This window comes from Pipra filicauda, unplaced genomic scaffold (assembly GCF_003945595.2).
Source record: "Pipra filicauda isolate LSUMZ 115617 unplaced genomic scaffold, ASM394559v2 scaffold7_size6619720_pilon, whole genome shotgun sequence".
In the NCBI taxonomy this organism is placed as follows: domain Eukaryota; kingdom Metazoa; phylum Chordata; class Aves; order Passeriformes; family Pipridae; genus Pipra; species Pipra filicauda.
The window spans coordinates 4,808,756-4,834,428 of NW_024104976.1; the positions used below are offsets into that span (position 1 = coordinate 4,808,756).

Sequence of the window (25,673 nt, forward strand, 5' to 3'; positions counted from 1 at the left end):
TAGACAAGGAAAGATGGAGAAACAGGGACAGAGATCATATTCCAGTTCAATGTATCTTAAGGAACCTGGGTTTTAATTATTGGCTTTTTCTGAATGATATGATTCTTTCAGGCTTCCTGAAATGTGGAATATTAATATAACTCCACTCCCTCACATAAAGTTCCCCAGGCTTGGTCTAGGTGAGATGACAGAGGGGACAATTGTAGTACCAGAGGAGTCCTTCAGAGCTCAGTCCCTTTTCAAAAGGATGAAATGCAGTGTTGTTTTTGCACAGGGTAGTACACAAGCTTGTTTCTGCCATGCAAGATCAACACAAGGGTTTAAAAAATCTTTCAGTTCTTGAAATGGAAAAAAAAGGAACCAACCCAAAACCTTAATCATCAGAACTATGTATTTTGTAGCTGTGGAAAGTGTAGTGATCAGCAGGGAGCACTTGATTCTCTTCCCAGATCACACTATATTCCTCCTCTTCCTGTCACTTCTGTAGCACCCACAGGATTTCACTGTAATGTTGGCTGTTTCACAGCATCTCTAGGAAGAGATCTAAGTTCTGGACTAGTTATTTTACTTTGCTTATGTTGTGGTTTATCCAGTAGACAGGCTTAAACTGTGAGTATCCTGTCTGGTGTTTAATCACCGAGGGTGTGTTTCAGTCAGTGTTTTCAGCCAACAGAAGGAGGAAATCCTGTCTCAGAATTACCATTCTTACCCTCTTCCCTGTAGCCCTAGTAAAGTTTCTGGTTCTGTTGTTAAAAATTAACCCTTCCACATCACTGAGAATATTAATTTTAATTTTAATTGTTCCCTGATCTTCTTTCCTCCATTGTCACCCCAGTTCTTGTGCCTACACAAAGAGCAGAATGTGAAAAACCAAGAGAGAGCAGGGAGGGGGTACTGCAATAAAGTAATTATTGCTTTGAGTGTTTTCAATGGGGTAGCAAACCAAGTGACTTGGAGGCTGTAAGGAAAGGGCTCAGTAAAGAGGCACTGCCTGACCTTGGATAAGCAATGAGCAAATGGGTTAAATTCAGACAAATTGAAACTTGATGAAACGGTAACTTCTAGAAGTTGCAATGATGTGTGTGCTGGCAGAATGCTGTAAATGGTCTTCATGCAAGTGGAAATCTGCTTCAGCAATGTCAGATTTGTAACAAGGTGGAGCTGAAGCTCAAAGTGTTATTTTTACATCATGTGAACTCTCTTTCTCCTGCTGCCAGCAATGCTGTACTGACTGATGGGTCAACTTTCCTCCCTCACAGGTGGAATCATCGCAGGAAGCCAATGCTGAAGTCATGAGAGAGATGACAAGAAAACTGTACAGTCAGTATGAGGAAAAGATGCGAGAAGAGGAACAGAAACATAAAGCTGAGAAAGAAATCCTCCTGGTATGTATAGCAAACCTGCAAGAGTGGTGCTCAGCTTGGTGGTGTTTCTCAATCACTCAGTACCCCAGAGCTGACGTGTATTCCTTCACTTCTGTCTCTGTGACTAGTCATGCCATAGTTACTAACCTTTGCAAACTTCTGGGGTTGTAGGACTAAGAAAAGAATGTGTTCCAACATAGTAATGTTAATGATAATGTACATTTCAAAATTTGAAATGAAGTTATTTGGGTTTTTAACTTTTGATTCTCTAAAAAATAGAAAAATATAATGCCCAATTTTAGTGACAGTTTAGGAAGGAGAGGGGGAACAACCTCACTGGATGCTACTGGAGCAAGAACTCTTCCTGTTCTTTGGTTTCCTTTAGGCCCAAGGAAGACCTTTCTATGAGCAGTTAGTCATTGCATTTTTTAACTGATAGAGATGGATGATGATGGAGATTGAAGATAGATGCCCCTGTCTCTTTCTATTCATATTGCTTTACATGTGAGGAAAGTACAAAACTAAACATGGCAAACTTCGGTATTTTAAAAATTGTCTTCTGCAACAGCATATTTTTCTTAGCTGTTACTTCACAGCATCCTCAGAAGAGAAAACAAATATCTAAGAAATGGGTAAAAGTAAAAGCTATTAGCCTGACTCTGTAGCCTAAAAGAAAAGAAAAATAAAAATTCCTCATTAATATATTAGGTGCTAATGTGACTGTAAATGTTCTTATTTGAAGGAGGAAACAAATCGGCTTCTGAAGGCTATTGAAGAGGCCAATAAGAAGATGCAAATTACAGAAACCAGCATCCAGGAAAAAGACCAGAGAATTGGGGAGCTGGACAGGCTGATTGAACGCATGGAAGTGGTATGAGAGTCAGCTGATTGCTGCCTTTAAAGGAAGTGCACCAGTGCATGGAGGAAATTTAACTTCTTGTTCTTTTTCTGCTGCTCAGTGACACACCATTGCTGTTTGTATCTTAGTAATTGTATTCAGATCAGAAATGGACCTGGACTGCCACAGATACACTGTGATGAAGTGGTTGTTCTATCTTTCTAGCTCTCTTTACAGTCAGGGCTAAAGTGTCAACATTTCTTTAGGAAATGAACATTACTTTAAAGAAGGAATTTAATAAGACCATTCAGTCTCCCTTTGGTGTGCAAAGTCTAAGCCTAATCAAGTAAAAATCATAAATGATCCAAAATCACTTACAAGTGTTGCTGTGGTAGGTCCATGGAGTGCATGGAGCTCCACCTGGGGATGGATAAGGAGCTGACTGAGAGCTTATGGATCAGGATCAAAGGGAGAGCAGGGACAGGTGACATTATAGTGGGGATCTGTTACAGACCACCCAGCCAGGCAGGCTGAAAGGATGAGGCTCTCTACAGACAGACAGACAGACAGACAGCTGAGGCTGTGTACAGACAGATGGGAGTGTCTCACACATTCACAAGCCCTGGTCCTCATGAGGATCTTCAACTACCCTGACAGCTGCTGAAGGGACAGTGCAGCAGGGCATAAGCAACTGAGGTCCCTGGAATGTGTTGATAACTTCCTTTGGAATGTTTTGGTAACTTCCTTCTCCGAGTGATAGAGGAGCCCATGAGGAGAGGTGCTGTGCTGGACCTTGTTCTCTCCAACAAGAAGGGGCTGGTGGGGAATGTGCAGCTCAAGGGCAGCCTTGGCTGCAGTGACCATGAAATGGTCTTGGATGTACTTTGGTATTTCTCATTTCATTCAGTAGCAGTCATCTCATTATCTTTTAAAAATTTGTGCCTCACTATCTGAAATGCAGGAGCAGAGAGAATTTTAGTCAGTGGAGTGAATACAATCTTCTGTTCTTACAAATGAAGTGGGCTTTTTCACCATTTTTATTTCAGTATAGTACATGTTTAATCTCAGTATTTTACTGAGAGATAGGTTTTTATAAGCCAGTTGGCTTGACTGGTTAGTCTAATGTGCATTGAGCCCCCTTTGTCTAATACTTGCAAATCTGTAGGTAGAATTAGTGACTACAGTGAGAAATCATTCAGTTTAATATCCCCCTTTAGTGGCTCCATTAACTTCATCTGGGCTTCAGCCTACAACTTGTGTTACACAGTGAATAAAGGATTGCAATGTAGTTCATAAGTACCAATGAGTTTCTTCACATTAGTTATTTAATTTGCTCTTATCTGGCTGAGTACGACTGAATGCCTCTTAACTTCCCATTAAAGTGGATAACAGATTTACTTCTCTGTTAACTTGTTTTGACTCAGTCCCTGAGTCCTCATAGATCTTCACAAGCACTGTGCTGCTGAGCACTTAAAAATAATCAGGAATGTTTGGGGGGAAGAAAGTACAGCAACACCTTTTATCTCAGCCTTGGATTGAGAAATCTTTTTGGAGAGATAACATGGACAATTTGACATTTATGTAGTTAAAGATTTTGATGACTCATCTTTTTATTAAAAAAATTCAGTTTCAAGTGCAACCATACATCTTCAAATAGAAAATTGAAAACTCTGATCTTATTTCCATGCATAGCTGGGAATTTGGTTTTATTATTATGCACTCTATGCTCCTTGGCTGTAGGAAATGCATGAATTTTGGTTAATCAGTTTCTATTTTAATTTCACAAATGATGTTTTGAATTGCAATGAAATATGCTTTGTGAAGCCTTTACATTTTGACACATGGAGAACTGAAGGATAACATTTCTTGTTTAGGAGCGTCAGCAGCTGCAAAAACAGCTTGAATTGAATGAAATACAAATACATGGAGCGAAATCCGAAAACAACTCCGACAGTGAAAGGTGAGATATATCTTGTCTGTGGAACTTGTAATATTGCTAGGAAGCTTCAGGGGATGGGTTGTTTTTGAAGACGTCAGTTTTACTTTTTTTAACTTAAAACCCGGAGTCTGATAGGGATTGTCTACCTCAACGAAAGTTTATTTACATGACCAGGCAAAAGAAAGCTTCAAGCAAAGTCAGAGGCCAAGTTCCAAGAGAATTCTATCCAGCACTGAAATAGAGTAGCTGAAGTTGGAGTGAAAATTGTGTCTGCCACTCAAAGGTTTATATGATGCTGCTTGAGCGGGTAAAGATAAACCAGAGACTGAATAACTGTACTTGATTACTACTTATGGTTCTGTGGCACCCAGAAATTCAGTTTCAAGGTTTTTGGCATCCTGCTGTTCTTTAGGAAGTATAAACATAAAAGGAGGTCCCTGCTGAGAGCCTCTCACTGCGTGCTTGTGTTGATCTGTGACCAGGTTCTCTGGTGTCAGGGCAAGAATGGCTTTTCACAGCAGCCTGTTAAAATAATAATTTAAAGTGAACAGATGTTCAGCAACATAGAATATGGAGATGAAAGATAATTGCTTTCTTCCTTTACTTCTGAATAACACAGACTCTTCTCGCTTCAGTGAATCCTTTTCAGCGTGAAAAGTTACACTGCAGTGAAGAGGTAAAGGCAATGTTGAGGCAGGAATTTGTGCAATGCAAGCAAGCTCACAGTTGCAATCTATGCTATGCAAGCAATGAATCTATGTTCAGGTGATGCTGAAGTCTCTTCTTAACATCTCTTTACCTGTCTGCACCTGACCAGACACTTGATCTCCACCTGAGGATGGATGTCTGTTCCATTTCTCTATTGCTATCCATGCTTACAATTCTGAATCTTTCAATGAGAGACTAAATATGTGTTAAAATTCCAATCAAAAACACAAATTACAGTTTTGTGAGACCTTAATACTCACAACTGAAAAAGCTGCAGCAATGTTTTGAATTTTTTGGGTCCTTGTCAAAGTGCTGCAGTTAAATTTCTGTAGAGTGCTTCACTGTTAATAGAGACTTTTGGGGGGAAACAGGATACAATTCAGTCATTCACTGGAATCATGTCTTACAGTTTGCCATCTGCTGCTTTGTCTCAGAATGGTAGTTCTATTTGCAACTTCAACAGTTTCTTCTGCTGTGCACAGACCAAGATGAAAAAAGCCTTTTTGTTTTTGATTCCCCTCCTCCACTTCTCAAATTCTGTCCAGTCTTGAACCTCAGAGTACAGAAGTTTATTTTGTAAGCAGGTCATTGTGTTCTTTGAAGAATTTTAAGAACTGTACATTCAGATAAAAATGGAGTCTCCCGTGGCCAACGAGCCAAAAAATTTATTAAAAAGCTTCACTCCTGTTTCTTTGCATATTCTAAAACTGCTTTTCTGACAAGCTGACAAACCAACTTGGGGCAGGAATTCTGTGGGTGTTCAATTTCTGTGTTAAAGTGAAATGCAGGATCTATCTGAAGAGTCATGTACAAACTTAAAAACAGTCACAATTCCTGCTGACTGTTGATGAGTTAATACCACTCCAGTTAACATTCTGCTGCTGTTGGCAGCTCTGCCAAATTCTTGACTCAAGGCTTTCCTGACAGCTTTGAAAGCAGACCTGCTTCCTGACTTTTGTTCAGTATAGGTTTCCAAAACGTTTGTAGGTGGTAATAAGTCAGGCTAAATGTGTCTTTCTAATGATAAAGATCTAGTTGTCTAAAAACCTTTCACTTAAAGGTAAAACACACCTTGAGATGAGTTTTGTCACCTTGTTTAATTGTCAGCACTTGGGGCTTCTGAGTAAGAGTGCCAGTATGCAAGACAAAGGTGAGTAAACTTGGGTGGAGACAGGCACTGGGACTAAGATTACCATTAAAACGTACTTTGGACAAATTGACATCTGTCGGTGGAATTTGACTCGCCTGTCCCGATTTATGGTGAATTATGGGGATTGTTCTTGTTTTGCTTATGCTGCACAGCTCCCCACTTAAATGCTTGACTCTTGCATGCTTTGCTAGGTCACAGCACTTGGAGGAGGTTGCAGCCAGCCTGAGAGAGCGAATCAAACATCTGGATGACATGGTGCACTGCCAACAGAAGAAAGTCAAGCATATGGTCGAGGAGGTGAGATCTAGTAAAACAACTCTGAGTATTTGGGGAGCACTGATTCTTCTAGTAAATGTTCCAAAGGGAACTCTGTCCTGTGTGCAGTTTCCTTATGGCACCTTAGTTACAATGGAAGATGAGTTAAGCTTCTGGAGGGAGTGAAGCAGAAAGACGGGGTGAAAGCAGTTTAATCCAGTGGCTGCAGGTTGTGAACTGTGATCTTTAGGCTGACACTAATTCTGGGACTTTTTGTGGTAGTTCAGGAAATGCAACATCCAACTTGCAACTCAGTTTGAACCATTCAGAGGGTACCTGCTGACTACTCATTAAAGGTCTCCTTCCTGTACAGAAGTGAAAGGCAAAACCTGACCTTTAATGTTTGTTCTTTTGGTTTTGGAGGGTTTTGTTTGGGGTTTTTTTTATTTGTTTCTGTTTTCCCAATGTGTTTCCTCACAGAAATAGGCCTGCAAACACAGTTTTTCACCACTCGTCTTTTTTTACCCTGGTCTTGGGACACCATCTTAGCTGATATCATTTCCTGTAAAATTTTAAGTGGAATTTTACTGGATAGCTGCTTCAAGTTACAGGCTACCTATATGTCAGGAAACTATTTCACAGTCGGAAGGCTTTAATTGCAAACATTTCTGTTTCTCCAAATGGATGAAAGAATGACGTGGAAATAGGTAAATTAAGTTTAAATTGGAGATTTACAAGGCAGGCTAAGAGTTCTATTACACAAGCCTTCCTATTCCACAGAGGATAGGCCTTCATTAAAAATCTTTTATTTGTATTTGGACATCTCACATTCATAAAATCATATGTTTGGAAACCACTCAAATCTAAGGCATTCTTTCTGCATTCACGAAGTGCTGTTACAGGATTTCTGATTAGACATGGTTGTTTCATTTTTGTCAAGTTGGTATTTATATATATATATCTTTACTTATATCTGTTTTGTTCTGCAAGATTCTTATGTAGCCCTGCTGCATGATCAGATGTGTGATACTAAGTGTCTTCTACACAGAAGGATTAAAGTTCTTCTGTCATATCAGACATATCAAGTCTTGAGGTTTTGTTTTTAGCTCAGCTTGCCACTGTCACTATTTTCAAGCATCACAGCTGGTCTATAACTGAACTAACAATCTTTATACTGTGGTGTTCTATTAAGGAAAACTTCTGCAATCTAATAATTCAATCCATCTAATGAATGGATTATAGGAACAATAATTTAATCTGTTTTGTATCTCTGTGCACCAACCATCATATTATGATTTTTTTCTGTTTGTTCTAAAGAAAAGTTCTAAAGGACTTGTCATTTTGTGATACATGTGGCAACCCAGATGATTCTAGTGATATAGGAGGATGGTGGCCTAAATTTTGCCCTTTATTACTAAATATATTTTTAAACTGCTGGATGTAACTTGACCCCTAGTGGGCTACATTGGTATAACAAATCCTTCCAGCTCTCGGATGTTTTGGCAAAAAATCGTGTATAAAGCTTGAGGCAATGATTATGATTCCACAAATATTAGCTTTAATGGGTCAGTTTAGCTTGCTGATTCCTTGTAATGTATCTCTGCTCGTGCCTTCATATACACAGAAAACCCTTCTAGATTGCCTGGTTATCATTTAACAAGGACAGTGTTAGGTGACCAAGTCACTACTGACCTGTCAAATATGTCTAATTTTAATTGATGTCTGCCTGCTTTTCAAAACCAATTAAGCCTCTGTGTAAATTCTTGACTGCCATGTAGCCATAGGGAATATTTTTTTGCTATCTGCTTTAGTCCTTGTGTGTTTTAGTTTTTCTTTTAATTCAGTTTCCTTGAGAACTGCATGAACATCTGTAGCTACATCTCTGTTTTCACTAGTGAGCTGGCTAAAGACTCCTGTACCAGAAGTTTGATCAGGTCAGATGGTACCAAATACATTAGGCATTTAATTAATTGGTGGTTTGGTTTTTTAATTTTGTTCTGTTTGTGGCTTGTGTTTGTGCTGTGTTTGAGGGAATACACACAATACAGTTGGCATGCACTATTTTAAACTGAACTCCTAATTAGAGGCCCTAATTAGCAGCCTTAGTAGTGTAGAGAAGAGTAGCTGTCCATCATGGGGAAAGAGAAAAAGCATTGCAGATGTGAGTGCCCTCAGCTATCCAAGCACGTGGTGTTTTTCATGATTTTGTGCTCTTTTCTATGTAATATTTGACAAGTGTTTAGGTGTATTTTAAGCAACACTTGCTAACTATGTCATAGAAGCTGAGAAATCTTCAACAAAAATACTGAAAAGGAATGCTATCTGAAGAGCCTGTTCTAAGTTAAAAACTAGTGAGTAGCAGCACTAAAAATACTTTCTAGAGTAAATAGGGAAGATTGCACTACTATTTAAGTCCCAGAAAACATGTACATCAGTCTATATTTAAGCATATACCCCCTCTACACTAAACTGATTGCAAAATATAATGGGGAAGAATACCTAGAAAGCTGCCACAAACCCCTGTTGTGTTACTCATTATTGCAATACTTTCATGCTTCGTATCTGTAAAATAACATGCCATCTTAGGATTTATGAGGGTATTATAATGATTGATAACTTGTGTTTAAATAATTGAGAAAGAATGATCAAAGCAGTGAGAAATCCTGCTCTCTGAAATGCTGAGCTGCTCTGTGGTATGAGAGTAGACCGAGAACAGGCTGACCTGGGAAACTCAGGAGAGAAGTGTAAAGAAAGGAAATAGGCAAAATTATTGGCAGTGCTTTTGTTAGAAGCTGAAACATGAACAAGCTACTGCAGGAACTACTGGGTGAGAAAGATGGCCAAGCCTGTGCTTGCTTGACTACAGGATGAGCTTTGTTTAGTATTTATCTTAGTATCGTTGGACACAAATCTGAAATATAAATAATGGGTTTATTCTTTCAGTGTAAATCAGGGGTTTGTGCTGTTACCATCTCCAATTTAGACAAATTGGAGAGATGAAAATCACTGCAAAGGGGTGATAAACAAACAAGATATACTGCTTCAAACTCATATGGAGAACTGTCAGAATTGAACAAGTACTGAAATGAATCTCCTGGCTGAAAAAAATCACAAAATAGATTGTTCTTCGGGCCTTTTAGGAAAGATGATGGATCACTTGCGAGCGACAGAAACAGGGCATTCTTGAAAAGAGCTGCAAGCAGTCAGGAGGAAGTGAAAGAGAAGTTTTAGAGTGGAGTTTTGTGATGCACTAGGCTGTTCCAACACCTCCCGTGCTGTTTTGATGGCATTTAAAATGTGTTAGGTGGTGGTCAGTCCTAACTTAGGCGTGCAGGAAAGGGGATGCTGGCAGAGGAGCACCAAATGTAGGAGGCCGTGGAGGGAAAGAGCATTTAACACCTTCCTCTTCATAGGTCCCATCTTGTTGGTACTGAATGCACTGGCCATGTGATCTAGGGAATTGAGCCCAGACAGAGAAGGAAAATCACAACTCAATGTGCATATACTCCTTGGCAAAGACATCATTTGCTTCTAATTTTTTTTTTCCTGAAAATAAATCCTTCTATCTCAGGCATTAATAGAACATTCTTCAACTTGATCTAGTCCAACCAGTCACAAATTAAATAGTAGCACAGGAAGGAACTTTCAGAAGAAAAATAAATGGAAGAAATAAAATGGAAGTTTGCTGGTGTTGGTACTTTCAGCATCTCTGTGTGTTAGGTCTGATTCATATCCATTTTTCAGCCTTGTAGGGATTGTCTGCCGTGAGAGCCAAGACTGCAGCCCATTAAGTGCACCAGCTGAGCAGAAAGTCATAGTCTGCATAGTCTTAAAGCCTCATGTTCTCATTAGAGAGGTATTGCAGATGATTTAAGGCTGACAGATTTATCCCTGTGTTGAACTTGTTTGTTAAATAAATCTGTTTGTTCACAGCTTAGTGTAGTACATTTTAAATGAAGTGCTGGCAGTTGAAAGTGCAGGACCTGCATTTGGCAGGTGTTTAGAAACCCAGCCTTTTCCTCATACTGTTTGTACATTGCAGGCTTTAAAAGAAAGTGTGAGAAGAGACAGATGGCCACAGTGGGTCACCCAAAGCTCAGGGTTTTTTTAGCCCTTGCCTTTGTAGTTATCTTAAAGTGTGGCTGGGCAGAGAGAGATTTTCAAAGACAGTTTGAGACGAAGAATCTGCAGGGAGACTCTTAGGTCAAACGTGGAGGCACACAAACTTCAGGCCCTTCTGCTAAGAAGTTTCCACTGAAGAGACAGAATTGGGCAGGCAGGTGGAGGCACAGAGGTGCCATGGGAGGGCATGGAAAGCTGCTACCTCATTGTTTCTTTCAGGGTTGAAATTGCTCTTGTTCTGTGAGAGGGGTGAAAGCTGTCTTTTAAGTATCTATTTGGTACAGTCAACCACTTCATCCTGAGCCAGTGTAGGAAATGTGAGTTTAGTGTAAGATATATAAAATGCAGAACAGTGATTTTAGATCAGCAGCAAAATTATTTTGTGGCTTGATCTCAGTTTCAAGCCTGGAGAGAATGAAGAGAACTTTAGTTTTGAGATGTGTGCAATTGCCATTGAAGTGGATTGCAGTTTCATTGCACAATAAGCTTATTTTATATGTAATAGGGTTTCATTGTTGAGAAGCAGAAGAGGGAAGGAAATAAGCATTAACATTTTGTAAGCAAGGTGAGTGGGTCGATGCACATATATGAAGCTGTTCTGAAGGGGTCTGAAGAGAAAAGGATATTTGATTTCATGACAAGAAATTATCTACAGAACTCAGATTTCACATGAAATCCCCCTAACTACTGAATTGAACTGTCTCTAGGTCATGGCCCATGAGCTGTTCTCCAGCTTTAGTCTCAGATTCGTTGGATAATAAATGGTGACCAAACACCAGGGAGAAGCTGTCTCCTGTTCTGTTGTGGAAGATACTTGCATGAAAGGACAAAGTACTAATGAGCAAATGATGTCCCAAATACAGAAGATACTTTATATTGCACAAGTGGGGAATAAAGAAGAAATTTTTCCACCAAAGACTTAACCATCTCAAAACATCTGTGTCAAGATACTCCATCTCCAGATATATAGGAAAACTTCCCTGTTTTAATATGGAAGAAGAGTTTCAAGGTCAAGTAAAGGAAGCTGCACAGAAGGATACAGTGAGAAGATGGAATCACCAGCAACAGACAGATGCCGAATTTGTATTAACCCAAATCTGCATTGTATAGTACCTACCGTGAAAACAAAACACCGACAAAAACACAAACAAGAAATGTAGAAAGAGAAACCCACCTTGGGAGCTTGGAGGAAGAAGATAAAGGACAGAACACAAAAAAGTTGCCTCCTGCTCCCCCTCTCCCCAGTTCAAGTGTTTGGCATCCCTCAGTGGACTTGAGCAAGCAGTACATTGCTTATCTATTGGCAGGAGTAGAGTCACTGCTGGTGTTGGTGAGAGTGTTTATACATGCATAACATCAGCCCTTTCAGCTGGGAATTGCCTGGCCAAGTCCTTAATTAGAAAACTTGCCCATTACTGAGGTAGCTCTTAAGGAGGTGGTTGAACTGCAGACAGGGAGCCAATGTCTGTAACTCATCAGGGCATCTCAGCCCACGGGCCTGCTTTGGCAATACATGTGCATCAAAGTCTGGCCTAATGTCTTCTTGCAGCTCGTTGGTTTAGGAAGGTCTGTAAGTTGGTGCATTAGCTCAAATCAATCAGTTGTTACTTTTTCATTAAATACAATGTGAGTTTCAAAATACAGAAGGTATTGATGGGTTGCTCAAGTGATTTAGGGAGGATTAAAAGGCAAAGGTGCTTATCCCTATTTACTGTATTATTGTTCCCTGAAAAAATTTCAACACTCTTGTCTAGCCTCTGATGAATATCACTTAAGGTCCAGTGAAATATTGGACTGAGGAAAATCCTGTTCTCCTTGTACAGGAATTACCTCTGAGAGTTCAGGCCGATGTTGCAATGTCTTGTCTGTCTTGTTTTGTGCATGCTGTGTATCGTGTTTGTCCTGTGTTCAGTCATATTTATGACCAGTTTGTTCATGTCTCTGTATCAGTGTTACAGATGCCCAATCCATTAATAGGAGATGAATAAGGAAAATACAATATACTTGAATAATACATCATACTTAAGTATGTTAAAACTGTCATGTTCTGATAAATATTTTAAACTAATGGATGATAATATCAAGTTGTAAATGTTGACTGAGTTTACCTAATAGCTGGATCTGTTCCAATCCAGTAGATCACTGTATATTTTAAGCCTCCATATCCGTGTCCCAGTACACAGAATAAAATAAAGTTTTCTATTTCAGGCTTTCTTTATATAAACTCTGCAATTGGACATAATTTTAATTTACTCTTAAGATGCTCTTTCCTTCTGCTTTAATAGCTTTGTAATTCTGTTGACTTTCCCTTCTAATACCACTACTCACATCTCCAGCATTTCTTTAAGGACTCTTTCTTTTGGGTCTTGCAGTTCTCCTCTTGACTGTTCTTAGGTGTTCTATCCATGAGATTGGCTTAATGGTGTTGACTCTTATATCTCACTTTCTGTCTTAGTGAAACAAAGTTTAGTTGCTTGGTGGTGCAAGACAAAGAAGTGCAGCTCTTCCTAGAAAGAATTTACACATCCCATTCAAGTACCACGACAAGTGTTTGGTATTTGGAGGCTCTGTAAGGTGCATTAGTGAGAAAGAAATAGATCTTTGGTGATGGGATGGACAAGAATTGAATTTTCTTGGAGTTACCAGAAGATAAGGTGACAGTCTGGAGATTGAGGGAGTTTGAGAGAACTCAAGGTTTCAGAAGGAGGCAAAACCACAGAGCTGGTAACAGCAACAGGATGGAAACAAGCAGGAGAGAGCTTGAAGTGCAAGACCATGTCAGTCCTGAGCCAGTGGATAATTTCAGGATGATTCACATTGCATGTGGGGCCTTACGTGCTGATTCGGGTCATCAGAAATTGCAGTGGGTATGTGAAATGCAAGCTGCACACCCAGCACAGTCTGCAGGGAACTTCATGGATCGTGCCAGGATGGGGAGAGATCAGGTGGCCTTCCTGTGCCCCACAGTGAAATGCCGGGGATGGAGATGGGGTGGCCGAAGGGCTGAGCTCCTGAGCAGCCCCTGTGACTGCCTGAGCCAGGGGGTTCATCCCTCCTGGCTGTTATGGCACTGTGGCAATGCTGCCCAGCCCCTGGGATGGCCTAGAGCACATGATGCCCCTCAACTCACTCACAGACCTGATAAATTACAAACTGTAGCTTGGGCCCTGTAGCTTTTCCCTTCTCGGTTTTGGAATAGGCAGGAGCAATGAATGCAGTGGGGTGGGGGAGGTTAAGAGAGAATGAAGTGGTAGGGAAAAGGGTGACTCTGTGGCCCAGGGTTGCTAAAGTCACAGTTTTACTGTTAGCAGAGCTGTTTTGAAAGGAATGAGTGGGTCATTAATGTAAATGATATTTCTAAGTAGGTTGCCAGTTGTGTTTGACTGCTTAATGTGGGCATGAAGTTTATGGAAATACTGGTGGTAGTGTGGAGTCCTAATGATGCAAGTCAGGTCAAGAGTTAAGTGCTAGGGTAAGTCTGTTTGGGCACTTCTAGAGAAGGCTGGGGGGAGAGAGCCTGAAGGATGTACCTGAATAGTGCTGAGGAAAATCATGAAGAAATCTGAGAGGGGAGTTGTGCAAAAGGCAGATTTGGGAGCAAGTTGCTGAGTTGGCAGTGAGCTGGAATGCTAAAGTCTGCACACACAGCAAGGATGAGGTGGAGTATAGGCCTTGGGCATTGACCAAAGAAAACATAGGAACATCTTGGTGATAATTTTATCCTGGAGTCAGTCCAGAAATGAGTTAGATACCTGAGTCAGTCCATGGAATTTGAGAGTCTTTGGCTTGAACCGATTTGTTTCTGACTATTCTGACCAGACTATTCTGGCCACCACTCAGGCCTGGAGTTCAGTATTGGGTTTGACCTATCTTACTTCTCCTTTCCTCCTCCTTACCTTACATTCAACCCAAAGTCAAAATCTATTGCTCTGTCACCTGCTAGTTGTTCTCTTGCTTTGGGCTGCTCCTTGAAGCAAAGATACTCTCAAGTCTTGGATTTTTGGGCTTTGGACTTTTTTTATTTAATAGAGTAATAATATAATTCCTTAAAGTTATTCATATTTTCCCTGGTTTTCTGTGTCAGATCCCCTCAAGGGTTAATCAAATCAGGTTCACTCCTGGTCTGGTGCTAATGGTGTAAGATGATGTGTACTCAAGTCCTTATTCAGTAAATAAACTTTTTTTATATAGTAAATTACTCTGATGGGATGTGTCATCTGTGTCAGGCCACTTATTTCAGCCCTTGGACTGCAGTAGCTGCTGAGACAACTATTTGGCCACATGTCTGGAGGTGCAGCATTCGTGCTCCATCCTGGCCGTGCTTTCCTTCAGCAGAGGCCTCACAGAGTGCTCTGCTGCATCTGGGGAGCACAGCCTCTCCTTTTACCCACTGCTGAATTTATTTATCCTGGAATGTATTCTGTCTGTGTGCCTGTGAGTTCCCAGCATTCTAAAGATCCACCCAAAGGTGTTCTCTAAGTTACACGATTGCCAACACCATTCTGGTTTGCTGCTGGACTGGGACTTGGAGCATGTGATGGCACAGGACCATATTGTCTGCAGAAGGGAAAGCATATTTTAAAAATCTGGTGTAATTCTTCAGAGGGACTAAGAGATTGATTTAATGGGTTCTGTGTACTCTGTAAACATGTCCCAGTGAGGCAGGGAGTGCTGCTGTGGATGGGTCAGTCTGCTGGTCCTTGGGGCACTCTCACCAAACTACAAAATGTCTTTTTGGAGTTCAGTTTTGTGTTTGGGAAGGGGAGGAAGCTGTTTGTCAAGGTGTTCCTCTTTGTATTCTCTGTTAGATTTTAAGGTGTCCGTGCTCATTTTTGCCTTTAGACTGTTGTAGTTAAAATACCTTAGGGAGTTTGTGTTCTTCATAGCCAATGTGAAGAAAAAACAAATAGAAGTTTAATTTTTACTTACACAAACTCTGTTTGTACCTACTGGTAAACATAATGGTTGGGGTCACAGTTTATTGCATGTCTTAGAACCTTTGTGTCATAGAGTGAATATAACTTAAGGTAAATGGCTATGAAACACAAGAGTTTGGTCTTGCTTTTGGATGACAGATAATTTGATCACTTCTTTGGAAGCAGAAATATTTTGTGTTTGATGTAAAAACCAGACCAAGCAGCTGATGGGGTTGATTCCTTTCAATAACAAGAATTGCTGTGTGTCAGGGCAAACCCCTCCCCTGATAACACAGCTGTGCTTGGCTTCGGGTTTCTTTGTGCTGCACTGATTAGTGGTATGAATATTATATCCTTCTATGCATGGTAGGAGAACAGAATATTAATAGAGAAGATCCACTTGAAAGTCCTAAAAGAAGAGTTTATCTTTCTGAAGTGGAATTTATTAGCAGGACTGAAGCTATTGAACCAGCAAAGACATAGCTGACCTCATTTAGTCATGCTAATAAACAAAGTTGTAATTAAATATGAAAATCAAGATATGTTCTAAGATTTTGTGAAAATGCCACAAGCTTTGTGTTTCTGTGAGTTGCAAACTGAAATGATCTTAGCTTCAGATGACATGGGTAGTTTTACATGCACTTTAAACTAAAAGAGAAAGAAGGGAAATACCTGATTTTGAGGAAGATGGATGATGACAGCACTCCTGTATTCTGTAACTGTTCAGCTGAAAACACTGTATGGAGTTTGCATTTTAGCTCTTCCAAATAAAAACTGATCATTGTGTCAATGAGATGTGGTAACTGAAGTCATGGAGATTAAATTAAATTTCAGTTGGTGTTATATCTGCCCGTTTTTTTGTTTTATTTATGCATTTGTTTTGCTTCATATTTTTCATAGTTCTGTGCATTTTAGTTTCAATGTTTTATAACATCTAGTATATTTTTGGGAGGGTGACAATACTGTGCTGTGGTTTTCATTACTGTACCCTGAGTATTATCTTTCTCCTTTAGCAGGATGAGAATATTTCTGCTAATCACGTTGCACACATACTGAAAAAGTTTTACAGTGGTGTTTTTGAAGGGGATGTTAATGTTTGTTCACAACATAGGTTTTAGGATATAGAGCTAACAAGTGACTGGGGAGAGTGCCTGGAAAATTTGACCCAAGTATTTAGAAGTGGTCTTTCTTGCATATCAGTGTAATATAATGACTGCCAGGAAAAATGAATGTATTCTGAGCTTTCCTTTATTTCAGTTTAACTGTTCTATGGAATTAATTCACTTTAGTAAAAGTCCACTGAATTTGATAGCTAATCCACAAATTAAAGCAGTTTGTGAATATTTAGAGGTATTCGGTTCTTGCTGAGCAATAAAATTAAACGTTTATTCCTGTGGTATTTAGGTCTTTCCCCTTCTCTTTACATCCCAATCAAAGTAAATGTCTTTGCTTCATTTTTCTTCATAGATTGAAATGCTAAGGAAGAAAGTAAAAGAAAAGGAATTATTTATAGTACAGCTTTTAGAAAAAATCTCTTTCTTAGAATGTGAGGTAAGGCATTACCTTTTATGTTATTGTGATTATTTTATGAAACCAAATAAAATTTGAACCAATGTCATCTGGTGTTATCTGCATGCATATTTACATATTTACTTGCATATTTATATATTTACATTTACATTTGATGTATATGTATTTGTATTTTCAAATGAAAATTAAACTTATGACACCAGTCACATGAGGAATGCATGTAATAAATTCTCAATATTCATGCTGAGTTTCTTAACTTAAAATTTTATAATGGTATTATAATGACTTAAACCAGAAGCTTCTGAATAAAATTGTTGGTTTAATTTATATTTTTTTCCCAGAATTAAGGATTCCTTTATTTTTTCAGTCAATACTTTTACATTATTTCTTGTGGGGTGAAGGCAATGAGCAATTTTATTTCCTTGTTTCCATAACATAATTTAAATAAAATAAACTTGGGATGAAAATTACTGTTTTCCAGAATAAAGAATTACAAGATAAACTGGACTACTTAATGGAAAACCAACCAAAGACCAATATAGAAACCAGAGATACTGGTGTAGAATGTGACCTTCCATACAGGTATTTGTTTTTCTGGCTTGCTCGTAGAAAAATTCCCTATAATATCCCTTATTGGTGCTGTATTAGTGAACCCAAACGTTCCCACTTCTGCACCAGAGTGTTGTTTCTGCTCTGTGGTGGCCAGTGGCTCTGCAGCCTGGCTTTGGAAAGATCAGGAATTGTACCTTTCCTTCTCCTCCCCCTTCCTCTGCCCCGGGCACTGCTCAGGGTTGCACTGAGCCCTGGCAACACGGCTCTGGCCTCGCACTTGAATCTTCACCCCAAAGTCACCACAGGGAAGGACCAAACAGAAAACAAAATACTAAGCTAAGCAGGACCCCACTGCATGTTGCTTGAAGTACCAACAAGTAAACCTGTTCTTAACTGCCCTGCAAGTTGAACCATTTAATTGGAGGAGTGTAAATCACCACATGGAACAGCAAGCTGATATGAAATCGGCAAGCGAAGTAAAATTCCCTTGATAATTTGAAAATGTACTCATTTCAGGGTTTGGCCTAAAGCATAATTTAATGGCATGTGTTTTGAAACCTTAAAACAGTGTTTTTCACTCAGGGTGTCAACAAAGACCTATCTTTGTTGTCTTCTCTGTGGCCTCTCTATATGTAAGCACAGCCCCTACTTATCGAACATTTTTTCTATTTTTAAGGTTTATGTCTGTGAAAATGTACCTCTGTACAGTTTAAATTTCATGGGATTATTTTTCACAATTAATTATCTTCTTAAATGTAACATTGCTGTCTTTTTTGTTGCAGAATCCTTTTATTATCTTCTTAAATGTAATATTGCTGTCTTTTTTGTTGCAGGATCATTTAATTGTCTTCTTAAACACTATATTGCTGTGTTTTTTTGTTAGGGGATCCTTAGTCCTAGTGACTTTATTGCTGGACATTCCACTATGAGCTCCAGCAAATGCCTGCATGTCAATGTGCCAGTATGTGCCACAGTTTTTATCAAATATTCTTCGTGGCATTATAGAAAAGAAATATGGAACATATCAAACACACTAATTAATTTTAGCCTGTCGGTATCCAAACAGGGCACAAGTTCATTGCCATGGCATTTTGAGCCCAGCTGTCTGATACTCTGACATTAAATCTCTAAGGTTTTTCTTGTCTCCTCAACAGTCCAAGTCCCGAGAACAGATCTCCTGAGAGCCAGAGGCCGGTGAGGACGTACACCCCGTTCAAGAGAGTGCTGGAGTTCAGCACAAAGAACAGCACATCTTGAGCAGTCAAGTCACTGTGCTTTCTAAATAGGAGCAGATACCTTGCGCCTTTGCAGCTTGATTAGATAAATTGTTATCAATTCATAGAGAAGAACAGCAGCATGGAGTCTTGCTAAATTTATCCTGAAAGCAGCTTTTCAGTAACTTTGTCTCTGAAGTTACTACTGGCGTTGACTGTGAGGGGGATATGGAAGGAGCGGGGTAAGTGAAGCAGCAAATGTTGCTTCTTCAGAAGCTGCCCAGTGCAGTGTGTCATTTCAAATGCCTGCAAGGAAGGAGTTGTACAGCTGTACAGTTTTTGTTTTCTTCAACTGTATGATAATTCTGTCTGTGTGATGAAGCTCTAATCTATTGTGTTGTCAGTATGACCTGAAGTGATGCTGGCAGAGGGCATTAGTGTGGAAGCTCCCCATGTGCCCCTACAAACTGGGAGGGCAGATCACACCTGTCAGACCTGGCATAGTCGAGGGCTCTCTTCACCTGGGGGCAGCTCCCTTGTACCCAGCACTCTTTGCTGGGAGGGAGAGACGCAACTGGGCTGTTCCAAACAATTCCCTCCACACATGAAGGTGAATGTTGTGTTTGTTGCTCGAAATAGTAACCGGTAGAGCAGATTATAATGGAATTTGCTTTGTTGGACTGAGGCAGTGGTTTGCACTTCCTCAGTCATGGGACAGAGTGGCCATTGGTGGTACATTCAATAGTAATTGTGTTGGAAAACCCCTGACACCTTATTTATTTACTTTTCCATTAGAGGAAGCAGTTTTCATTAAACAGAATTTTGCCTATTGCAACCTGCAGCAGTCCCTGCAATTCCTACAGCAACAGCAATCCTGAATCAGGATTTTGGGTTTTGAGTATTTTTTTTCCAAAGCACTTAAAATCTTATCCTTGGCTTCATGTAGCAGCAGGAATGACTGCATCTAGTACTGAACTCCTTTAAATATATAGGGGATTTCTTTACATCTTGTTTTGATCTCCCAGTCTCAGTGAACTTGAATTATGAATATTTATTGTAGTTCTGTTAACATGAATGAAGGATTTTTTTTTTAATTACAGTAACTACAGAAAACAAACAACTTTTGTTTTCTATATGGTCAATATTGTTCTTGCATTCAGCCAATCCTGGGAGATACTGACCTTGCCACAGGGCTTCACAAAGGGATTGCTTTTATCTCCAGGCTAATGCAAGTTCTTAAATGCAGTCCTTATCTATTCAAATCAAGTACACTTACTAAAGTTGTATTTAAAATAATAATATTGACCTCATACTGAACCCACAAGATGATGAGTAGTGACTCAACTGCAATGTCAGGGATAAGATTTGTGCCTGTGGAATCGTATCTCCATCTAGTGGCTGATAACAGCAAATATTTGGACAGTATCTGTTTTGGAAGCGGAAGACATTAAAAACTAATCCCAACTGGTATATTAATGTTCACTAGGGATGGAGCTTTAGGTTGTTACATAATGTCTTTTTAGCATTTTTGTGCCCAAATAGTCCCTCTATATTTCAGGAATTTGATTCTGAACCAGGGTTTGTAAAAGTTACCTTCAAACTGAAGGTAAATGGATGAAGGTGATATTTTTAGATAAAAGGAAATGCATGTTGTTGTAAAAGAGAATAACAAGATTAAATATGTGAAAATCCTTTATCCTTCTGGTTTTGGCCAGAATTCAGAAAACAGAACCTGACAACTGTAAGGTGCTCAGTGAATGGTAGGAGAGGACAGGATATGTATAAAAATGCTGTTTTGACACAGACTTCAAAAGGAAGTTCATTCTGTTTTGATAGAGGATCTCCTCTGAAAATAGTACAAGCTATTTTAATTCTGAGACTTGCAAAATTATGATAAACTACTCGAGACTTTACCAAGACTGCAGCAAGGCCTTAAGTTCTTACTGTAAAAGTTTTCTGTGTAAATTCTGTCTTGACTGTTTGATGAAATGTGGTATTTTTTTCTAAGCCAAATAAGGACTGAAGCCTATGATGTATTTTAAGAGCAGTGAACTGGGTGACCATCCTTTCATTGGACTACTGGTCTAAATTTGGTAACTCTGAAGAACAGGAGAGGAACCATATTTATATGATTGTGTTACATGAAAATATAGAGCTTTCTAGTCAAATCGGTAGCAATGTAAATTAGCATAGATAATAACAAATCTGACTGAAAAGACTGTAACACTTCTGTATAAATTTTGTTGATTTGAGATTGGGTTAATTAGTACTATAATTTTAGAAACTAGTAAAATTTCTGTAAACAGCAATAAAAGCCATATAGAAAGGTCCCAGAAAGTGCACTAAATGTAAGTCAATTGTATGACTACATTTGTACCATGATAAGTATTCTTTTGTGATTTATTCCAGATACTCTGGAAAGTCTTTTGTGATACAGTTTTCATATCTGCTGTACAAATAATGCATTACGTTGTATGCTTTTAATACATCCTGTATGTAGGACATGAAAAGGATAAATTGCAATAAATACTGTATTTAAACTTGCTATTCTTTTGTGTCAACGGTCATTTAGAAAGAAACCTGCCTTAAAACGTTGCCAACTGTTACTCTGCACAACTTTGTTCAAAACACGTGTGGATGCAAAGCGGCTCCGCTGGAGCCCCGATGTTCCTGTCGGTGTTTCCTTTGGCAGATGGGCTCTTGAGAACAGGAAGGCACTCCCTGGCTACAGACTCCTTCTCAAAGCCAAGTAACAAAAGTAGATGAATTCTTTCATGAAATAAAGAGCTATTGACTTGCACAGGATAAACAAGAACTGGGCAGCACAGCTCTTGTGAAAAAAACCCCAACCCAGCAGCTTCAGATCCTGCAGAAAACACCTGAATACGTTGGGATGATGCTCTGCAGGCTTCAGCAGGATGAGGGTGGGATGGCTGTGGCCCATCTTTATTTACAGTTGATATCCACTCACTGAAATAGAGATTTGTTTTTTAAGACTGTCACAATAAAGCAGTGTGCATGTCAATTAAATAAGAGGTCATGCAAACATTACAGTCACAGTGTTGCAGGTTTGCAGTGCTCAGATGAAGAATGTGAAGTTTTTTGCTCAACTAATGCTTCCCTTGGTATGTGCATTCAGTACAGATTGCCAACAGGACCTCATAAAGTCCTGTGGAGATCAGCAGTGCTCGGTGCTGAACCTACAACATGGAACTGTAGGAGTTGGATACTTTTCAGAGAGCTTTAGATACTTGTTTTGACATCTGAAGACTTTTAGACATGGACAGATGAGAAGTAAGTTCAGTCTGCATTAAGCCTGTAATTCTGCACAGGAAATCTTCCTCAGCAGATGTACCTGCTGAGAGTTTCATTCCACTTACATTTTATTTCATTCCCGTTCAGCACCTGGAGCTATTTGCATGTGTAAAAGAAGAAATGTGCTTAAGAGACCTGAGTTAAGGCCATTCCAGCCCTACCTCAAACACTACAACATGGAAGGAACAGAAGAAAACAAGGTGATAGCAGCCATCTACTACTCAAGGTATGTGAACGTTTTCAAAAGAAAAAGGGACCTACCTGATGGTTTAAAGAGAAAACAGGCAGAAGTGAAGGTTTGTGAGGTTACAATATTCTGTAAAGGCATGTGGTGTGTGGGCACTACAATGATCTGACAGTGGCTTCCCATATGTAAACCAGTATGTTGATAGCTGTCAGTATATATAGATCTGCTTTTAAATTGCTTGAGGCTTTTTCTAGAGAAATAATGTTAAGGGAGGGATTTGTGGGTTTTTTAAAGAAAATGAATTATTATGAAGGTGAGTCATGCTGATAAAAAGGGGTTTTTTTCCTAAATGAAATAAAAGATAATTAAATTCCAAGTACACCATTTTTTCCTGCTATTTTGGGGGTAGTTTATTTTGTCTGTGGGGCTTGTTTCCTCTCCTCCTGCCTCTTAATATTTCCACCTAGGAGCAGAGAAACCATAAAAGTAATGCCCCCCTCCCCCAAAATCTATGTTCTAAAGTCTCTTTTGCCTCTTTTCCTAATGAAAAGAAGTAACATTCTATAAAGTTGAACTTTTCTTGTAGAAATAATACTGAATTGCCTAGCAATTCCAGCCATGCTATTGCAGAAAAAAATATATTTAACTCTAGATATCTAGTGACAGAAAACAACTCACCAAAAACTAGTAACGGCTCAAGATAATGTCCTGAGTTAGGAAATGTAGGAAAGCCTACTATGTAAAAAATATTAACCCCCTAGTTTTGTTACATATTTAGCTCACCTAAATGCTGATCAAATATTTAAGTGATACAAAATAAATCCTCTAATCAAACATGCCAAGAACACTCTGAGGGAAACCATAAAAACATGACTGTGCACTGCAAATAATGACAGTCTGTCAGTCTCCCAATAGAAGAAAGAGTAAAGTCCTAAAACCAAACTTGCTGTAGGATGTGATCACTCATGTTCAGAGTGGGAGCAGTGAGGATTTTCCTGCACACCTGTATTTCACCCCAGGGGCAGCAATGCCTAAGGATAATTTTCCTCAGTCCCACAAGTGCCCCATACTTCTGCTCCTTGACTGCAAAAGCATAAATCCATTTTTCCTTCTTCAAATTTGTTCCTAAATTGATACCATCTCAATTACGGTGTATTTAGATGCTGCCCACCTCTTTATACACAAGAATATATTTGTTTCTGCACCTTCCAAATTTCAGCTACTTGTTCATCATTTTGGAACTGTAAACAGTGCTTCAAAATTTAAACTCCCTAGCTGTAAAGATGAGCAGTATTCCTTTGCAATGACTTTGAACCAATACAGATTTGGTGAATGGTATTCTATGTGAGGTACAGAAGGATCAGTTGTGATTTCCAGCACTTTAATCAGTTTTTGCTCTATTTTTTCCTATGTTTATGCAGTTTAGCACATAAGCTGAAACCCATTGTAAATACTGGCATTACTTTCCTGTACATGTCATAAAGCAGCTGAACATCTTGTGAGTGCAGAGCAGTGGTCTAATGAGATTGTTCCTTCTAGACTTCCACTTTCCCGTGGGCAGAAGTGATTTCCATGCTCAGCCTTCCTGCTTTCTCCTATCTCCAGAGGAGAAAGGCTAAAAAGCAGGATCAAGCAAGGTTCCTTCTGCAAGAAATGTTCAATAGATAGCATAACTTAACCCTGCGTTACAGAAGCAGCAATTCAAAGGATTTGTGTCCTTTAACAGCAGGGGATCTCCTGGTGTGAAAAACTCAGTGATTTCCTCTTCCCTGAACTTTCAGGCAAAATTCCCCGAGGGATTTTCCACAGGAGATGATCCAGGTTGTGAGTAACAGGCAGTGAAATGATCTCTTCAACTCGTCACCGAGCAGCTTTTCTCACCCTGGTTGTGGTGTTTTTTCCATGGGTAGCTGCCTACTTGATTAATCTCATTTTCCCCCGGCCCTCAGCCTTTCCCTGGGCCGTCCAGCTGCGCAAACAAAGGGCAGGCGGACATTTCGGAGTGCTTCCTCCTGCAGTCCCTCCGGGCTGGGCCTGCCTTCGTCCGGCTCGTAAAACAACTCTCTTAACAGCCTCTGAGAAATGTGCCTGTTCTCTATTGCTCAGGTTGAGAAACCTCCACTGGGATCAACTTAAAAAAGCTGCTAGCAGCCACCTGGGAGCCCCCACTCACCGTGACCTCACTGCTATGGATGGAGTGGCTTCCTAAGGACGCTTGTGCCAGTTCGGAAGGTCTGGAGTTAGTGTTATACCACAATCTGAGGTTCTGTGTTTGGTCTCTGTATCATACATGAACAAGTTAAAAAATAAAGGCCATGTAAACACTTTAACAGACCTCTGAAAAGTAAACCTTGAGCCCTTAACATGAATTGTCATTCTGCTAAGGGCTGCTCAGACACATGGAAACAGCACAGCTCTCACCCGTGGAAACATCAACAGGGGAGACATTTCAGCCTTCGCAGCTTTTTGAGTTCGCTAAGAATGCTGAGCTCAGGGACAAATCCTGCCTCTGCTCTGCACAGCCTGTCACACCCAGGCTGACCTGGAATTGTTTCTGGGATGCTGCGTTTGTGCAGTAAGGACTCCGTGACTCCGGGATGTGCGATGAGCCTCATGCAGCCGGACCCGCCCGCACTGATACGGGACGAGCACCACGTCAGGCACGTGTGACCCTTCAAATACTGTGGTAAAACTGCGCTAATTATTCCCTTTAAAAAATGTGTCTGGAACGTATCCATTCTAAGGTTCATATTTCAAAAGGGAAAGTAATAAAAATTTAAAATAATGTCTAATAAATGTAGCACAACACAGGCAAGGAAAGATGAAATCCCTGGATTTTAAAGTCATATATATTGGCCAAAAACAATACCAGAAATTTCCATAACAATTTGTTTCTGCAGAAAAAAAAAATATTTTCAGACTTTATTGATTCCCCCAGTAAAAAGATGTCAAAAAACTTATGATAGAAAGATACCAGATCGGTGTTGGGGAGGGGGAAAAATCAGAATCCTGAAGGAATTCTGAAGGGTAAGAAGCAGAATTACTGCCAAAAAACATTGCTAAAAGATGTCAAATTGGTCCCAAAACAAATAAACAGCCTTTCAGCTGCTTCTCCGCAAGTATTACAGCTGCCATATTCGCTAGGAAATAAAACACATTTCCTCAGCTGTTGTTCCCATTCTCCACACCGCCCAACCCCGTCCCTGGTCCCCCCTCGGGAGGCCGTGTCGGCCTTCGCGTTCCGAGCAAGGCGGGCCCTGCCGCCGTGCCGTCGCTTCCGGCAAGATGGCGGCGCCCATGTCGCTGCCGGGCGGGCGCCGATGGCGGCGGGTCCGGGGCTGCGCGGGCGGGCGCTGCCCGAGCTCCGGGACATGCTGCGGCGGCAGGAGCGGCTGCTGGCGGACAGGTGAGGGCGGGCGGGGCAGGCAGCAGAGGACGAGCCGCCCCGTCCTGCGGGGACCGGAGAGGCCGCACGGACCGCCCGGCGCTCCGGCTGCCGGGAATACAGGGAGTGCGTGCCCCTGTGGCCCCGCGGGCAGAGGGAGGGAGCAGCTGTGCTGTGAGGGAAGGCTGAGGGAACTGG

The 25,673-nt window shown here is 40.3% G+C and overlaps 1 protein-coding gene across 2 annotated transcripts in view; it reads left to right on the plus strand.

The window, feature by feature from the left end:
* LOC113996160 (myocardial zonula adherens protein) overlaps positions 1-25,673 on the plus strand; it is a 54,212-nt gene that overhangs the window by 22,234 nt on the left and 6,305 nt on the right. The window contains exons 7-13 of one of the 2 annotated variants that reach the window (XM_027736890.2): positions 1,260-1,385; positions 2,107-2,235; positions 4,077-4,162; positions 6,191-6,296; positions 16,760-16,843; positions 17,304-17,404; positions 18,529-21,133. In XM_027736890.2, coding sequence (XP_027592691.1) covers positions 1,260-1,385; positions 2,107-2,235; positions 4,077-4,162; positions 6,191-6,296; positions 16,760-16,843; positions 17,304-17,404; positions 18,529-18,631 — 735 coding nt within the window. In that variant the 3' untranslated portion in view covers positions 18,632-21,133. Of the gene's footprint in view, positions 1-1,259; positions 1,386-2,106; positions 2,236-4,076; positions 4,163-6,190; positions 6,297-16,759; positions 16,844-17,303; positions 17,405-18,528; positions 21,134-25,673 lie in introns of those variants that run through there. The other variant, XM_027736897.2, reaches the window with a different exon arrangement.